At 44.9% G+C, this 16,984-nt stretch overlaps 1 protein-coding gene and 2 pseudogenes across 2 annotated transcripts in view; 1 reads left to right on the top strand and 2 right to left on the bottom strand.

Annotated features, from left to right (window-relative positions):
• Positions 1-16,984, bottom strand: part of CWC27 (CWC27 spliceosome associated cyclophilin) — a 643,952-nt gene that overhangs the window by 319,588 nt on the left and 307,380 nt on the right. For both annotated transcript variants that reach the window (XM_063963134.1, XM_063963139.1), the window contains exon 10: positions 3,069-3,235. In XM_063963134.1, coding sequence (XP_063819204.1) covers positions 3,069-3,235 — 167 coding nt within the window. The remainder of the gene's footprint in view (positions 1-3,068; positions 3,236-16,984) is intronic.
• Positions 5,978-6,096, bottom strand: LOC134943920 (5S ribosomal RNA; annotated as a pseudogene).
• On the top strand, positions 8,454-8,572 carry LOC134943908 (5S ribosomal RNA; annotated as a pseudogene).

Genomic DNA, 16,984 nt, shown 5'->3' with positions numbered 1-16,984 from the left:
GTCAGTGTCATCAGAAGCAGACCCACTAGGAGCTTTGCCAGCTGGCAGGGAGAGAAGAGAGGCCTCCACAGGAAGCCATTTGTCACACATCAAGCAGTGGGAAGATCCTCAGAGTCACATGCCACAAGGGTCCCAAAATACATTAAGAGGATGTCTCTCTCTGGTGTAGACAAGCTTACTTACATGATTTGTGCACAGCTAATGCATTGCCAGATGAGGCATAAAATAATGGTACAGTATCAAGACCATTTTAGAGGACTCCTTCCAACGGATTACGGTGTTGAAACTCTACGAGTTGAGGAAACAAAGCAATGTGACATTCATTTGGGAAAATGGTGCATTTTTTGGAGGCTTGACTAATGAATGGTTTTCCATGCTTTCGCAGCAACTACTTAATCCAAACTAAGGGTTCCTGGAATATACCAGCGAAAGCAACTCAGCCTGAACTGTGATCCCTGGTCACCTGCCTGTCTTTATATTTATGGGCCGCTTCATTGCAATGGCGCTATTCCATGGCAAATACATAGCCAAAGGATTTTCCCTGCCTTTATATAAAAGGATGCTGGGGAATCTGCTCACCATTGCAGATCTGGAGAAAACGGACCATTTGTTCTACAGGTCTCTTACATGTATTAGGGACAATAATATCGATACTTGTAGACTAAAAGGGCTGTTTACATGCAGGAAGGCTAGATGTGAATGGACACATCTGTACTAAGGGTAAAATGCGATCAAACTTCTAAAAACTGCTGTGTTTGGAGGTTTGCAACAACACACATATTTATCAAGCTCTGGAAAGCAAAACTTACCAGAGCTTGCACCCGACAGACAACGCCATCCATATATAAGCCTATGGGCTCCTTTCCACACAGACGGATCTAAATAATCCAAATCTGACCCTCTTCCCCTGCGGCTTGCACATGCGCTGTAAGACTCTCAGATCATAAACCTGTAAATCCTCATACTCGGAATAATTTATATGAGTGTGGCATTAACACACGCAGCTCTGCATGTGATACAGTGTTCATTCTAGCATTCTGCACCTTTCAAAGCATGTGCAGTTCCTCTTTCCTACCTGGGGTGTCGCTCTTTGCTCTGGTGCTTTTCAGCACATGCGGGTCTGACTTTCAGTGCTGAGTGTTCTGAGAAGCACCAGAGCAGAGAGCGACACCCCAGGCAGGAAAGAGGAACTACAAGGATTTTGAAAGGTGCAGGATGCTAGAATGAACACTATGATGATAAGTATTGCATATAATGGGGGTCATTCCGAGTTGATCGCTCGCTAGCAGTTTTTAGCAGCCGTGCAAACGCATAGTCGCCGCCCACTGGGGAGTGTATTTTCGCTTTGCAGAAGTGCGAATGCCTGTGCAGCAGAGCGCTTGCAAAAACATTTTGTGCAACACAAGACCAGCCCTGTAGTTACTCTTTGTGTGCGTTGCTTCTAATGTTGGAGGGATGGCATTTGACGTCACACACCCGCCCAGCGTTCGCCCAACTATGCTGGCGTTTTCCCTGGCATGCCTGCGTTTTTCTAAGCACTCCCTGAAAACGGTCAGTTGACACCCAGAAACGCCCCTTTCCTGTCAATCTTCTTGCGGCCGCCAGTGCGAATGAGAACGTCGCTAGAACCTGTGCAAAACCACAAAAGCCTTTGTACCCGTACATCGCGCGTGCTGATTGCGGTGCCTACGCGTGCGCAGAAGTGACGATTTTTAGCCTGATCGCTGCGCTGCGAACAACGGCAGCTAGCGATCAACTCGGAATGACCCCCAATATGTGATGCATGCCATAATCCTTTATAGCACGATGAGCCCGATTCTGAGCCGCTGCAATTCCAGACGCCTACAGCAACCAAAAAGTCACATTTCCGTGATTGCACAGTCCCCAGTCCTCTGCCTGTAAGAGAAGCCATCATGAATAATGTCACTTACACCTACCCCATACTAGGTGCAAAGGTGTGACTAAAAATGCATATAGGTGGCAATGCTAGCTGCATGCCCACGGGGTGCAGAGGTGCTTCGCCTCACAATCGTCTGTAGCTGCTGCATATGTGAGCACATGCGCAGTCTGCAAAAATAATCATGAGACGCGGCTACACTGGTACTTGCGTGCGAGTGAAATTCAGGCGTTATGTGTCTGCAGGAGGAAACTCAGGGTTTAGCGGCCATCCGTTAGTCTGGCATAATATACAGGTAATAATAAAGTAAAACCATGCCAAAACAAACTTCAGTCAAAGGACAGATGATTTATGTGACTCGCTGACAGTGTGAGAACAGATAGATAGGGAGTGCCTATAAAGAAGAATAAACTGTAACAGTTTTATGCCAAATACTTATAATAAAATCAAATGGAAGAGAAAGCCAACACGGATGGCTGATATAACTGCTAGGTATAGTGCATTTAAAAAATACAGACAAAGCCAATGAGAGAACATTACCAATCACATCAAGGACTGCAATACAGATAAATGTCACATTACACAGATTCACAAACAGAACACAACATGTTCTAGGAACAAGCCACTATTCCACAGTAATTGTTTGTAAGCCAATATAACTACATATGTAGCGAATCGCAGGTAAGCATAGCAAGATCTTGGCTACTCACTGAAAAGCAACGTACTGGTTGAGTTCATGAAATATGTACCTCTGCTGTGTGTAAGGGATGAGTACACATTCTAAAAGTGTCTAAAAACAAAACTTAAAATAAAGAGAATGGTCCGTTCATGCTTTATTTCTTACAGCCAACTATGTGTTCCAACTGCTCTACAGGGAACAAGCACTTGACCAGCTTTGCCACAAAACGCTATTTCATTTTACCTCTTTAGAAACCCGTCAGCCATCCCTGATAATTATGGACAAAAACCGACAAAAAATTCCATCCCACAAGTGCACAAGATTCATCTCATGCAAACAACTCGTCCAATGAAAGTCCCTTATAAAAGGAATAAGAAATGACTGCTGGTAACCAGAACCTGGATAGACACGCCAATACACTGACAATAACTGTATTCCCCTTAGTGCATGTACACAAGTAGATGCTATGGAATAGAATTAAGATTTTGTTACCTGCGGCTACTTTTCTTTTCCACCGGCTCCTCCGCTGGTTTTACAGACAGCTTTGTGCTTTTATTGGCGTCTTTTTTCAGTTTGCTGGATATGCGATCTTTCATCTGATGTTTTTCATCGCTGTCCATCTCATCTGCATCATCTTCTTCTTCTTCACTTGTGCTTTCCTTAAAAATGAAGAACAATGGGGACTGAGTAATGCATGGCATATGTGCTTTAGGAAAACACCCAAGTAAAAATATACATTATAGTAAGAACTTACCGTTGAAAACAGTATTTCTCCTAAGTCCACAGGATCCACAGGATAACATTGGGATATGATGACGTGACAGTGGATTTGCACAATCGGTCAAAGCTTTTCGGCCTCCCAGCATGCAATAGGTCCGTCCATATATCCCCGCCTCCTGGCTCAGGAAAATCAGTTGTTTTTCCAAAGCTCAAGGCAGGAGCATCAAATAGAGCCCTAATCAGGTGAGAAGAACACACATGCCCACCATTTCGTACAAGGAAGAGGTTAGGATCCTCAAATCAGGTGCGTCAGGGTGGAATCCCTGTGGATCCTGTGGACTTAGGAGAAATACTGTTATCAACGGTAAGTTCTTACCATAACGTATATTTCTCCTACAGGGTACACAGGTTATCCACAGTATAACATTGGGATGTTCTAAAGTATTTTAGTGGTGGGGACGCCCCTGATTGGACAGAAGAATCCTTTGCCCGAATTCAGCGTCCTGAGAGGCAAAGGTATCAACGGCATAATGTCTAATGACTGTATTAATGGACCACCATGTGGATGCCTTACATATCTGTTCTGCTGAAGCACCACGTTGTGCTGACCATGATGGACCTACCTTACGAGTAGAGTGAGCAGAGACATTAACAGGAACAGGGAGATCAGCTTGAGAATATACTTCTGAAATTGTCATCCGAAGCCACCCCGCCAGTGTCTGCTTATCAGCAGGCCATCTCAGCGCTATCTCAGGTTCAAACTCTGAGAGACCTAGGGTCATATTTTCGTTCACTGCACCATTGAATATAGGCTTGCCATATTTCGTGATAAATGCGAGCTGAGGTAGGTTTCCTTGCTCTGAGAATTGTTTGAATTACCTGTTGCAAGAATCCTCTTGACTTCAGGACAGATGTCTCAAGAGCCACGCCGTCAAAGACAGTCGATCCAGGTGTATGTGATAAGAAGGACCTTGAGTCAGTAGATCTGGACGTTGAGGGAGTAGGAATGGAGCATCCATCGACATCCTCTGCAGATCTGTGTACCAATGTCTTCTGGGCCAAGCCGGAGCTATTAGTATCACGGCACCCCTTCTTCCCTGTTTTACCTTTCTCACCACTCTGGGAAATACTACGATTCGTGGAAACACATGGGTCAGATGGAAGTCCCATCTCACTGACAGGAAAGAGCACTTTGGGATCCTTTGTTCTTGTCCAATATGCGGGAACTTTGTTGTTCTGATGGGATGCCATGAGATCCATCTCTGGCAACCCCCACCTGTTGACCAGGATACTCTACCCTGTCGAATGTTGACACCATCAATCCCATCACACGCATTGCTGTGTGAATGGATACCTTTCGACTGTGTAGCAGCTCCTGAATCTTTGACTGAATTTTGGATATTGTGTTCAGAGGTAAGATTACTCTCTGAAGGCTCGAATCCAATACAGCCCCCAAGTGAGTCATCCGCTGTGACGGAACCAGAGACGATTTTGCCCAATTTATGAGCCAACTGTGCTTCTACAGACACACTATTGTCTGTTGCAGATGACACAGAAGCAATTCCTGAGACTGTGCCAGGATTAAAAGATCGTTGAGGTATGGCATTTATTTTATCCCCTACTGGTGGAGAAAAGCTACCATTACCACCATAATTTTAGTAAATACTCTGGGGGCTGTGGCCAATCCGTATGGCAGGGCCTGGAACTGAAAATGCTGTTGGAGGATAGCGAACCTGAGATAGCGCTGATGGGACAGGACTATAGAAAAATATAGGTAAGTATCCTTGATGTCCAGGGATACCATAAAATCCCCTGGCTCCATGGCCAAAATGATGGAACGTAAAGTTTCCATATGAAACCGAGGCAACCAAATGTACTTGTTCAGCACTTTGAGATTGAGTAAGGGCCGGAACGACCCATTTGGGTTCTGGACGAGAAACAAGTTGGAGTAAAAACCCTGTCCTCGTTGTGCAGAAGAAACTGGAATGATTACTCCTGACTGAAGCAACTTCTGAACTGCCTCTTGCAAAGCACTGGCCTTCGTCTCTACTAAGGACGGTCTGGTAAAAAGAAACGTTTGAGGGGGGCGCTTCTTGAAAGCAAATGCATAACCGAGAGATACCGCTTCTTGCACCCAGACATCTGTGGTAGACTGCTGCCAGATCTGTGCAAATGGCAGTATGAAGTTAGATTTAAGGATGCCGCACAGGACTGAGTGGTTTATATTTTAGAGTATAATTGCAAGAGGTTTCCAAGATAATCGACCAGTCAGAAAAGAATTCTGGAATTTATCACCATCTACCAGTAAAATAATTTTTTGTAGATATAAACAGTGATTGTCGATGGTGCTCCCATAGGTCCAATGCATATGTAGTAAAGGAGAAAGAAAAAGAAAAAAAGAGACCTTTGTTGGGAGCACTCCCACTTGGAAACAATAATGATTTGAGTAATAAGCAATGATATGAAAAATAAAGTAATTAAAATGTAACCTTTAATTGTATTATATTAAAATATTGGTACACCAATTGTGTTAAATCACTCTTAAGTGGCTAATCAATGTGAGCCACCTGGTAAAGCTAAATTGTGAAAATATTGATGAAAGTACAAGGCATTTATTTGGCAGGCCCAGAATACTTGGATATATGGAGTAGGTACTATAACCAAATTAGTGCCGTCAAAAAAACCTACAACACCTGGTATTCCTTAGTGGTCCACCACCTAAGTACTGACCAGGCCCAACACCGTATTGCTTCCAAGATCAGACGAGATTGGGCATGCGCGGTGTGGTATGGTAGTAGATCAGCATTGATATGGCAATTTCTACCACTGATATATAGATGGTAGAGAGTTATTGGTAAGCACCTTGTTACCAAGTAAACCGAGTAATCTCTAAAGAGACAATATATGTTTAACCATCATTGCACCAGAATGTATCCCAAATCTGTAGGTATACGTAGGTTTAAATCATGTGGTCAATAATTTCTCGGCCCGCAGGAAATGCCTGTATGTTTCATTATGTGCTGTGCAGCACCTTTGAGGATGGGTTTATGCTACGGATAAGGCAGATATAGACCACTCTTATACTGATAACATGCCGCAATATTTGTGTATGATCCAAAGAGAAATCGTCTCTTTTGTTAATTGGATCACCCTATTGAAGGGAAAAAGAAGGTTATTGTGAAATTGTAAGCTCAAAGGTTTATAAATATAACTCCTATTATGCCATGATCGAAAATGCAGGACAAAGAATGATATAGAAATTGTTAGGAGAAAGAAAACAAACTTGGAAAGTATGCAAGATGTATAACAATCTCAATTATCCAATTAATGGCTGATTAGTACCATGGTGCCTAACAAAGTATAAGCGTTATCTTTGAAACAGAAAAATTTGCCACAATAACTCATATAGCATGTATCCACAGTGTGTCTATAATGTATCTGTCTAACATGTCATAGACAGACAGAAATTGCCACAATAAACCCAAAGAGGGGACATATAAATGATCCCCCAAAAGAGCATATGCTAGGTGATTTTTACAATGTGTTTAGCTATGGTATGCACAATAGCTTTATAATCCAGTAAAAACCTGCATATGAATAGGTGCTGATGCGCTATATTGTGATAATTGGCATAACATTTGCCAAAGAGACCAATGCACACTGATTCTTAAATGTGTATGTGCAAGTAGGTTTGACGGGAGATAGTGTAGCAGATGGGACAAAGTAGTACTTATGTTTGCCCGCTCTCAGTGCACCGCTGGCCGCTGAGCTCCAGCGTCAATGTAGTTTGTCTAATCTCCTCTCCTACTAACAGGAGATCGATAGGCAAGTAGGGAAAAAAGGGGATACTTAAGTGTTTATCTGCTCGTAGCGCGCCGCTGATCGCCGGGCTCTGGCGTCTGTGCTGCTTATCTGACCTCCTCTCCTGCCGGTCTCTGGTCATGTGAGCGCACTCATCATGACCATCCTGTTCACCTCCCTGGTGAACAGGATGGTCATGATGAGTGCGCTCACATGACCAGAGACCGGCAGGAGAGGAGGTCAGATAAGCAGCACAGACGCCAGAGCCCGGCGATCAGCGGCGCGCTACGAGCAGATAAACACTTAAGTATCCCCTTTTTTCCCTACTTGCCTATCGATCTCCTGTTAGTAGGAGAGGAGATTAGACAAACTACATTGACGCTGGAGCTCAGCGGCCAGCGGTGCACTGAGAGCGGGCAAACATAAGTACTACTTTGTCCCATCTGCTACACTATCTCCCGTCAAACCTACTTGCACATACACATTTAAGAATCAGTGTGCATTGGTCTCTTTGGCAAATGTTATGCCAATTATCACAATATAGCGCATCAGCACCTATTCATATGCAGGTTTTTACTGGATTATAAAGCTATTGTGCATACCATAGCTAAACACATTGTAAAAATCACCTAGCATATGCTCTTTTGGGGGATCATTTATATGTCCCCTCTTTGGGTTTATTGTGGCAATTTCTGTCTGTCTATGACATGTTAGACAGATACATTATAGACACACTGTGGATACATGCTATATGAGTTATTGTGGCAAATTTTTCTGTTTCAAAGACAACGCTTATACTTTGTTAGGCACCATGGTACTAATCAGCCATTAATTGGATAATTGAGATTGTTATACATCTTGCATACTTTCCAAGTTTGTTTTCTTTCTCCTAACAATTTCTATATCATTCTTTGTCCTGCATTTTCGATCATGGCATAATAGGAGTTATATTTATAAACCTTTGAGCTTACAATTTCACAATAACCTTCTTTTTCCCTTCAATAGGGTGATCCAATTAACAAAAGAGACGATTTCTCTTTGGATCATACACAAATATTGCGGCATGTTATCAGTATAAGAGTGGTCTATATCTGCCTTATCCGTAGCATAAACCCATCCTCAAAGGTGCTGCACAGCACATAATGAAACATACAGGCATTTCCTGCGGGCCGAGAAATTATTGACCACATGATTTAAACCTACGTATACCTACAGATTTGGGATACATTCTGGTGCAATGATGGTTAAACATATATTGTCTCTTTAGAGATTACTCGGTTTACTTGGTAACAAGGTGCTTACCAATAACTCTCTACCATCTATATATCAGTGGTAGAAATTGCCATATCAATGCTGATCTACTACCATACCACACCGCGCATGCCCAATCTCGTCTGATCTTGGAAGCAATACGGTGTTGGGCCTGGTCAGTACTTAGGTGGTGGACCACTAAGGAATACCAGGTGTTGTAGGTTTTTTTGACGGCACTAATTTGGTTATAGTACCTACTCCATATATCCAAGTATTCTGGGCCTGCCAAATAAATGCCTTGTACTTTCATCAATATTTTCACAATTTAGCTTTACCAGGTGGCTCACATTGATTAGCCACTTAAGAGTGATTTAACACAATTGGTGTACCAATATTTTAATATAATACAATTAAAGGTTACATTTTAATTACTTTATTTTTCATATCATTGCTTATTACTCAAATCATTATTGCTTCCAAGTGGGAGTGCTCCCAACAAAGGTCTCTTTTTTTCTTTTTCTTTCTCCTTTACTAGATCTGTGCAAATTGAAGAAGTCGGCCTCCCACCCTGGGATCCCCCAGGTGGAGGCCTGCACCATCAGGCTGATGGCTGATCTTCTGTTATAGAAACAGATCCTCTGGTAGCCCAATGCTTTTTAGTCTCACCAGACTTGTTGTATTGAGACTGTTTGCCATCATCTTTTCCTTTTGCCTTTCCTCGAGACCGAAAGGGCCGAAAAGCTAGAACTTTAGGCTTGAATTTGTATGTGGAAGGGAACTTTACTTTCTTGGAGTCTGCATCTGACTCCAAAATACTGGTTAAATCTTTACCAAAAAGAATATATCCAGAAAAAGTTTAAGACTCCAAAACCTTTTTGGATTCTGAATCAGCTTTCCATGTACGTAGCCAAACTGCTCTGCGAGCGGCTACTGCTGAAGCTGATGCCTGAGAGACAATTGTACCCATATCCAAGGCTGCTTCTCCCAAAAACATTGCAGCCTGTTTGATATGTGCAACATGGGACTTTTGCTCTCTAGATGCCATTGAAAGATCCCCTTCCAATGCATCAGCTCAGGCAGCCACTGATTTAGCCATCCAGGCTGAAGCCATGGCTGGTCTTATTACTGCCCCAGACAGCGAAAAAATGGTTTTTAGAAAACCATCCACTGTCCTATCCGTGAAATCATTTAATGAAGTTGAAGGCAGAGGTAATGTAGATTTTCGCACTAATCGAATAACATGCATATCTACTGTGGGGGCCGGAAGAGGATAATTGGAATTCCATTTCTTGGATATTCTAAATTTCATACTGGGCGTAGCCCAAGCCTCTTCCATAATTTCCATCAGCAGATCTGATCCAGGAAACTCAGTCTTAACTGTTTTGGGATGTTTAAACACAGGTGCCTTGTATTTTAACACATGCTCTGCTGATTCTTCTAAGGAAAGAATGGCTTTCATTGCATTAATTAACTCTGATATGTCCACTGAGCTAAGACGTTCTTCCTCATCTTCGTATGCGACCTGGCATAAGACACTTTTAGAAAGTTCACTCAAGAAAAATAGTAAGACTATAACAATACAATAAGAAAGCTTATGGCTGCTAAAAAAAAAAACAGCAACCCTCTTGACCATGGTCCGGCTCTTGCCACAGCAAACAAAAAACTGATTTGCCTGAGCCAGGGATATATGGACGGGCCCGTTGCATGCTGGGAGGCCAAAAAGCTTTGACAGTTTGGTGCAAATCTGCTGTCACATAATCATATCCCAATGTTATCCTGTGGACCCTGCAGGAGAAATAATACAATAGGACAGGAGTGGGAGATCTGGGGCTCTCAAGAGGACTAAAGGATATAAGCCTATAGGCCAGTGCTGTCCCAGTATTTATGCAAGTATGTGTTTGTTAGTCTGCTATTCTCAACACATACAGTATTCTTCCAGCGTGGTGTATGGTGGATTTAGTGAAGCAAGCGGTCTCTTCAATTAGCCAGGAGTTGAGTATCAGTGTCTGCTGATTACAGACCGATGATCAACCCGCCTGCAGCTCCATGGGAGGTGAAGCTTATATCTGCTCACACCCTCCTTTGGTATTATTTGCAAAAGCACTCCCCATAGATTTCTATGGAACTACCAAAATGTATCAAGCTCCACATAGCTTTTGGAGCTTGGTCCTGATAAATAACGCCATCTTTAGAAGGCACTGGCCATCAACTTACAACTTATTAATTTTTTAAAGAGGGATCCAAAAGATCCCTCTCTGATAACCAGTGCATGTGCTTTCGACAGACTGGGTCTGAATCCAAAAGCTATCACTTCGTACTCTTCGCCGTAATGAACTCTTATGGGAGCCCATGTCCCGGTAAGAGTGTTGTTAAATTTTCCAATAAAATATTACTGCGACATGCAGAATTAAGAAATAGAATTCATCAGGGAACAATTGCAAATATCAACAAATCAGCCCATTAGTCGCTTTATGGCTAAAGGAAGCCGATTAGTTTATAGTCTATTGGGCTTGTCTAATAGCCTCTGAGGTGCAGACACTGGAGCAATTCCAGCGATTCTGCCAATATTTTTTAAAGCGGCAACCCTTTAATGGGCAAAACCAGGTAACTTTGCTTTTTAAATGATGATCGCTTCAAAAATACAGGTACACTCACTGGAAACTCACAGATAATTATATACGCCCTTATGAGTAAAATCCCTATGAAGATTCTAAACATGAAAAGAAATTTGATATAATTATATCCTAAGATTATTGAACTTTATGGACTTAATTAAAGGAAGAAATTTACATTTTCCACTTGTCTACCTGGTAAACTTAAAAAGACTAATTGTTTTGCAAAGATATATGGGATTACATCAACTTTACAGTACTCCAACGCAAAGAGCTCTATAGCAGCACAAATAAATTCTGCAGAAAATATCAATATATCGTTGTTCTTTTTAAATCAGTCACTATAATCCACAACCTGCTCCAGTAGGTAATGATTATGTACTGTACTGTTCTCGGAAGCTAGTTAGATGGGATTTCAGTCTAAAAATATGGTAGTTCCTCAAAGGTTGCAACTGTAATGTCTTTATATTAGGCGCTAATTTAACCCCTGGCTGCCACCATAGCCAGGAGTCCGTAACTTGGCTTGTTTGCATCACACGCAACCCGCTGCATTCTCTGTGTTCCAGGACCTGGCAGTGCCGTGCGGTCAGCATTCTTGAGCGCATGCTCCGGGATGCACAGCGGGAGGGGAACTTGATTCTTCTCCCTGAACAATTTAGCTGGTCTCTGTTTGTGCATAGAGATCGGGGATGAGGGGGGGGGGGTGTATATGTCCATGGGGGTTGGGGTAACTTTAACCAGCGGGGGAGATAGAGATAAATAAATATTTAAAGTATGCCAAAGTAGGGAGGGGGTAACATAATAATAAGAAAACTCCCTGGTATTTACAGAAAATAAGAATTTACTTACCGATAATTCTATTTCTCATAGTCCGTAGTGGATGCTGGGGACTCCGTAAGGACCATGGGGGATAGCGGCTCCGCAGGAGACTGGGCACAAAAGTGAAAGCTTTAGGACTACCTGGTGTGCACTGGCTCCTCCCCCTATGACCCTCCTCCAAGCCTCAGTTAGGATACTGTGCCCGGACGAGCGTACACAATAAGGAAGGATATTGAATCCCGGGTAAGACTCATACCAGCCACACCAATCGCACCGTACAACCTGTGATCTGAACCCAGTTAACAGCATGATAACAGAGGAGCCTCTGCAAAGATGGCTCACAACAATAATAACCCGATTTTTGTAACAATAACTATGTACAAGTATTGCAGACAATCCGCACTTGGGATGGGCGCCCAGCATCCACTACGGACTATGAGAAATAGAATTATCGGTAAGTAAATTCTTATTTTCTCTAACGTCCTAAGTGGATGCTGGGGACTCCGTAAGGACCATGGGGATTATACCAAAGCTCCCAAACGGGCGGGAGAGTGCGGATGACTCTGCAGCACCGAATGAGAGAACTCCAGGTCCTCCTCAGCCAGGGTATCAAATTTGTAGAATTTAGCAAACGTGTTTGCCCCTGACCAAGTAGCTGCTCGGCAAAGTTGTAAAGCCGAGACCCCTCGGGCAGCCGCCCAAGATGAGCCCACATTCCTTGTGGAATGGGCATTTACAGATTTTGGCTGTGGCAGGCCTGCCACAGAATGTGCAAGCTGAATTGTACTACAAATCCAGCGAGCAATAGTCTGCTTAGAAGCAGGAGCACCCAGCTTGTTGGGTGCATACAGGATAAATAGCGAGTCAGATTTTCTGACTCCAGCCGTCCTGGAAACATATATTTTCAGGGCCCTGACTACGTCCAGCAACTTGGAGTCCTCCAAGTCCCTAGTAGCCGCAGGCACCACAATAGGCTGGTTCAAGTGAAATGCTGAAACCACCTTAGGGAGAAATTGAGGACGAGTCCTCAATTCTGCCCTGTCCGTATGAAAAATTAGGTAAGGGCTTTTATAGGATAAAGCCGCCAATTCTGAGACACGCCTGGCTGAAGCCAGGGCTAACAGCATTACCACCTTCCATGTGAGATATTTTAAGTCCACAGTGGAAAGTGGTTCAAACCAATGTGATTTTAGGAATCCCAAAACTACATTTAGATCCCAAGGTGCCACTGGAGGCACAAAAGGAGGTTGTATATGCAGTACCCCCTTGACAAACGTCTGTACTTCAGGAACTGAAGCCAGTTCTTTTTGGAAGAAAATCGACAGGGCCGAAATCTGAACCTTAATGGACCCTAATTTTAGGCCCATAGACAGTCCTGTTTGTAGGAAATGCAGGAAACGACCCAGTTGAAATTCCTCTGTAGGGGCCTTCCTGGCCTTGCACCACGCAACATATTTACGCCAAATACGGTGATAATGTTGTACGGTTACATCCTTCCTGGCTTTGATCAGGGTAGGGATGACTTCATCCGGAATGCCTTTTTCCTTCAGGATCCGGCGTTCAACCGCCATGCCGTCAAACGCAGCCGCGGTAAGTCTTGGAAGAGACAGGGTCCCTGCTGGAGCAGGTCCTTTCTTAGAGGTAGAGGCCACGGGTCCTCTGTGAGCATCTCTTGAAGTTCCGGGTACCAAGTCCTTCTTGGCCAATCCGGAGCCACGAGTATAGTCCTTACTCCTCTCCTTCTTATGATCCTCAGTACCTTGGGTATGAGAGGCAGAGGAGGGAACACATACACTGACTGGTACACCCATGGTGTTACCAGAGCGTCCACAGCTATTGCCTGAGGGTCCCTTGACCTGGCGCAATATCTGTCTAGTTTTTTGTTGAGGCGGGACGCCATCATGTCCACCTTTGGTTTTTCCCAACGGTTCACAATCATGTGGAAGACTTCTGGGTGAAGTCCCCACTCTTGTCATTGCCCACCTGCTTCTTGTGCCGCCCTGTCTGTTTACGTGGGCGACTGCCGTGATGTTGTCCGACTGGATCAGCACCGGCTGACCTTGAAGCAGAGGTCTTGCTAGGCTCAGAGCATTGTAGATGGCTCTTAGCTCCAGGATATTTATGTGAAGTGATGTCTCCAGGCTTGACCACAAGCCCTGGAAATTTCATCCCTGTGTGACTGCTCCCCAGCCTCTCAGGCTGGCATCCGTGGTCACCAGGACCCAGTCCTGAATGCCGAATCTGCGGCCCTCTAGAAGATGAGCACTCTGCAACCACCACAGGAGAGACACCCTTGTCCTTGGAGACAGGGTTATCCGCTGATGTATCTGAAGATGCGATCCGGACCATTTGTCCAGCAGATCCCACTGAAAAGTTCTTGCATGGAATCTGCCGAATGGAATCGCTTCGTAAGAAGCCACCATTTTTCCCAGGACCCTTGTGCATTGATGCACTGACACTTGGCCTGGTTTTAGGAGGTTCCTGACTAGCTCGGATAACTCCCTGGCTTTCTCCTCCGGGAGAAACACCTTTTTTCTGGTCTGTGTCCAGAATCATCCCTAGGAACAGCAGACGTGTCGTCGGAATCAGCTGCGATTTTGGAATATTTAGAATCCACCCGTGCTGTCGTAGCACTACTTGAGATAGTGCTACACCGACCTCTAACTGTTCCCTGGACCTTGCCCTTATCAGGAGATCGTCCAAGTAAGGGATAATTAAGACGCCTTTTCTTCTAAGAAGAATCATCATTTCGGCCATTACCTTGGTAAAGACCCGGGGTGCCGTGGACAATCCAAACGGCAGCGTCTGAAACTGATAGTGACAGTTCTGTACCACAAACCTGAGGTACCCTTGGTGAGAAGGGTAAATTGGGACATGGAGGTAAGCATCCTTGATGTCCAGAGACACCATATAGTCCCCTTCTTCCAGGTTCGCTATCACTGCTCTGAGTGACTCCATCTTGAATTTGAACCTTTGTATGTAAGTGTTCAAGGATTTCAGATTTAAAATAGGTCTCACCGAGCCGTCCGGCTTCGGTACCACAAACAGCGTGGAATAATACCCCTTTCCCTGTTGTAGGAGGGGTACCTTGATTATCACCTGCTGGGAATACAGCTTGTGAATGGCTTCCAATACCGCCTCCCAGTCGGAGGGAGACGTTGGTAAAGCAGACTTCAGGAACCGGCGAGGGGGAGACGTCTCGAATTCCAATTTGTACCCCTGAGATACTACCTGCAGGATCCAGGGGTCCACTTGCGAGTGAGCCCACTGCGCGCTGAAATTCTTGAGACGACCCCCCACCGTACCTGAGTCCGCTTGTAAGGCCCCAGCGTCATGCTGAGGACTTGGCAGAAGCGGGGGAGGGCTTCTGTTCCTGGGAAGAGGTTGCCTGCTGCAGTCTTTTTCCCCTACCTCTGCCCCGGGGCAGATATGAGTGGCCTTTTGCCCGCTTGCCCTTATGGGGACGAAAGGATTGAGCCTGAAAAGACGGTGTCTTTTTCTGCTGAGAGGTGACCTGGGGTAAAAAGGTGGATTTCCCAGCCGTTGCCGTGGCCACCAGGTCCGATAGACCGACCCCAAATAACTCCTCCCCTTTATACGGCAATACTTCCATATGCCGTTTGGAATCCGCATCACCTGACCACTGTCGCGTCCATAACCCTCTTCTGGCAGAAATGGACAGCGCACTTACTCTTGATGCCAGAGTGCAAATATCCCTCTGTGCATCTCGCATATATAGAAATGCATCCTTTAAATGCTCTATAGTCAATAATATACTGTCCCTGTCCAGAGTATCAATATTTTCAGTCAGGGAATCCGACCAAGCCACCCCAGCACTGCACATCCAGGCTGAGGCGATTGCTGGTCTCAGTATAACACCAGTATGTGTGTATATACTTTTTAGGATATTTTCCAGCTTTCTATCAGCTGGCTCCTTGAGGGCGGCCGTATCCGGAGACGGTAACGCCACTTGTTTTGATAAGCGTGTGAGCGCCTTATCTACCCTAGGGGGTGTTTCCCAACGCGCCCTAACCTCTGGCGGGAAAGGGTATAATGCCAATAATTTTTTAGAAATTTGCAGTTTTTTATCGGGGGAAACCCACGCTTCATCACACACCTCATTTAATTCATCTGATTCAGGAAAAACTACGGGTAGTTTTTTCACACCCCACATAATACCCTTTTTTGTGGTACTTGTAGTATCAGAAATGTTCAAAACCTCCTTCATTGCCGTGATCATGTAACGTGTGGCCCTACTGGAAAATACGTTTGTTTCCTCACCGTCGACACTGGAGTCAGTGTCCGTGTCTGGGTCTGTGTCGACCATCTGAGGTAACGGGCGCTTTAGAGCCCCTGACGGTGTTTGAGACGCCTGGACAGGTATTAACTGTTTTTCCGGCTGTCTCATGTCGTCAACAGTCTTTTGTAAAGTGCTGACGCTATCACGTAATTCCTTCCATACGACCATCCAGTCAGGTGTCGACTCCCTAGGGGGTGACATCCCTATTACAGGCAATTGCTCCGCCTCCATACCATTTTCCTCCTCATACATGTCGACACAACGTACCGACACACAGCACACACATAGGGAATGCTCTGATAGAGGACAGGACCCCACTAGCCCTTTGGGGAGACAGAGGGAGAGTTTGCCAGCACACACCAGAGCGCTATATATATATACAGGGATAACCTTATATAAGTGTTTTTCCCTTATATAGCTGCTGTATTATTAATCTGCTAAATTTAGTGCCCCCCCTCTCTTGTTTTACCCTGTTTCTGTAGTGCAGGACTGCAGGGGAGAGTCAGGGAGCTTCCCTCCAACGGAGCTGTGAGGGAAAATGGCGCTTGTGTGCTGAGGAGATAGGCTCCGCCCCCTTCTCGGCGGCCTTTCTCCCGCTTTTTTAAGGAAAAACTGGCAGGGGTTAAATACATCCATATAGCCCAGGAGCTATATGTGATGTATTTTTAGCCATCTAAGTTGTTTTTATTGCATCTCAGGGCGCCCCCCCCCAGCGCCCTGCACCCTCAGTGACCGGAGAGTGAAGTGTGCTGAGAGCAATGGCGCACAGCTGCGGTGCTGTGCGCTACCTTATTGAAGACAGGACGTCTTCTGCCGCCGATTTCCCGGACCTCTTCAGTCTTCTGGCTCTGTAAGGGGGCCGGCGGCGCGGCTCTGGGACCCATCCATGGCTGGGCCTGTGATCG

Source organism: Pseudophryne corroboree, chromosome 1, assembly GCF_028390025.1.
Source record: "Pseudophryne corroboree isolate aPseCor3 chromosome 1, aPseCor3.hap2, whole genome shotgun sequence".
NCBI lineage: Eukaryota > Metazoa > Chordata > Amphibia > Anura > Myobatrachidae > Pseudophryne > Pseudophryne corroboree.
This window is presented reverse-complemented; position numbering and strand designations above follow the sequence as displayed.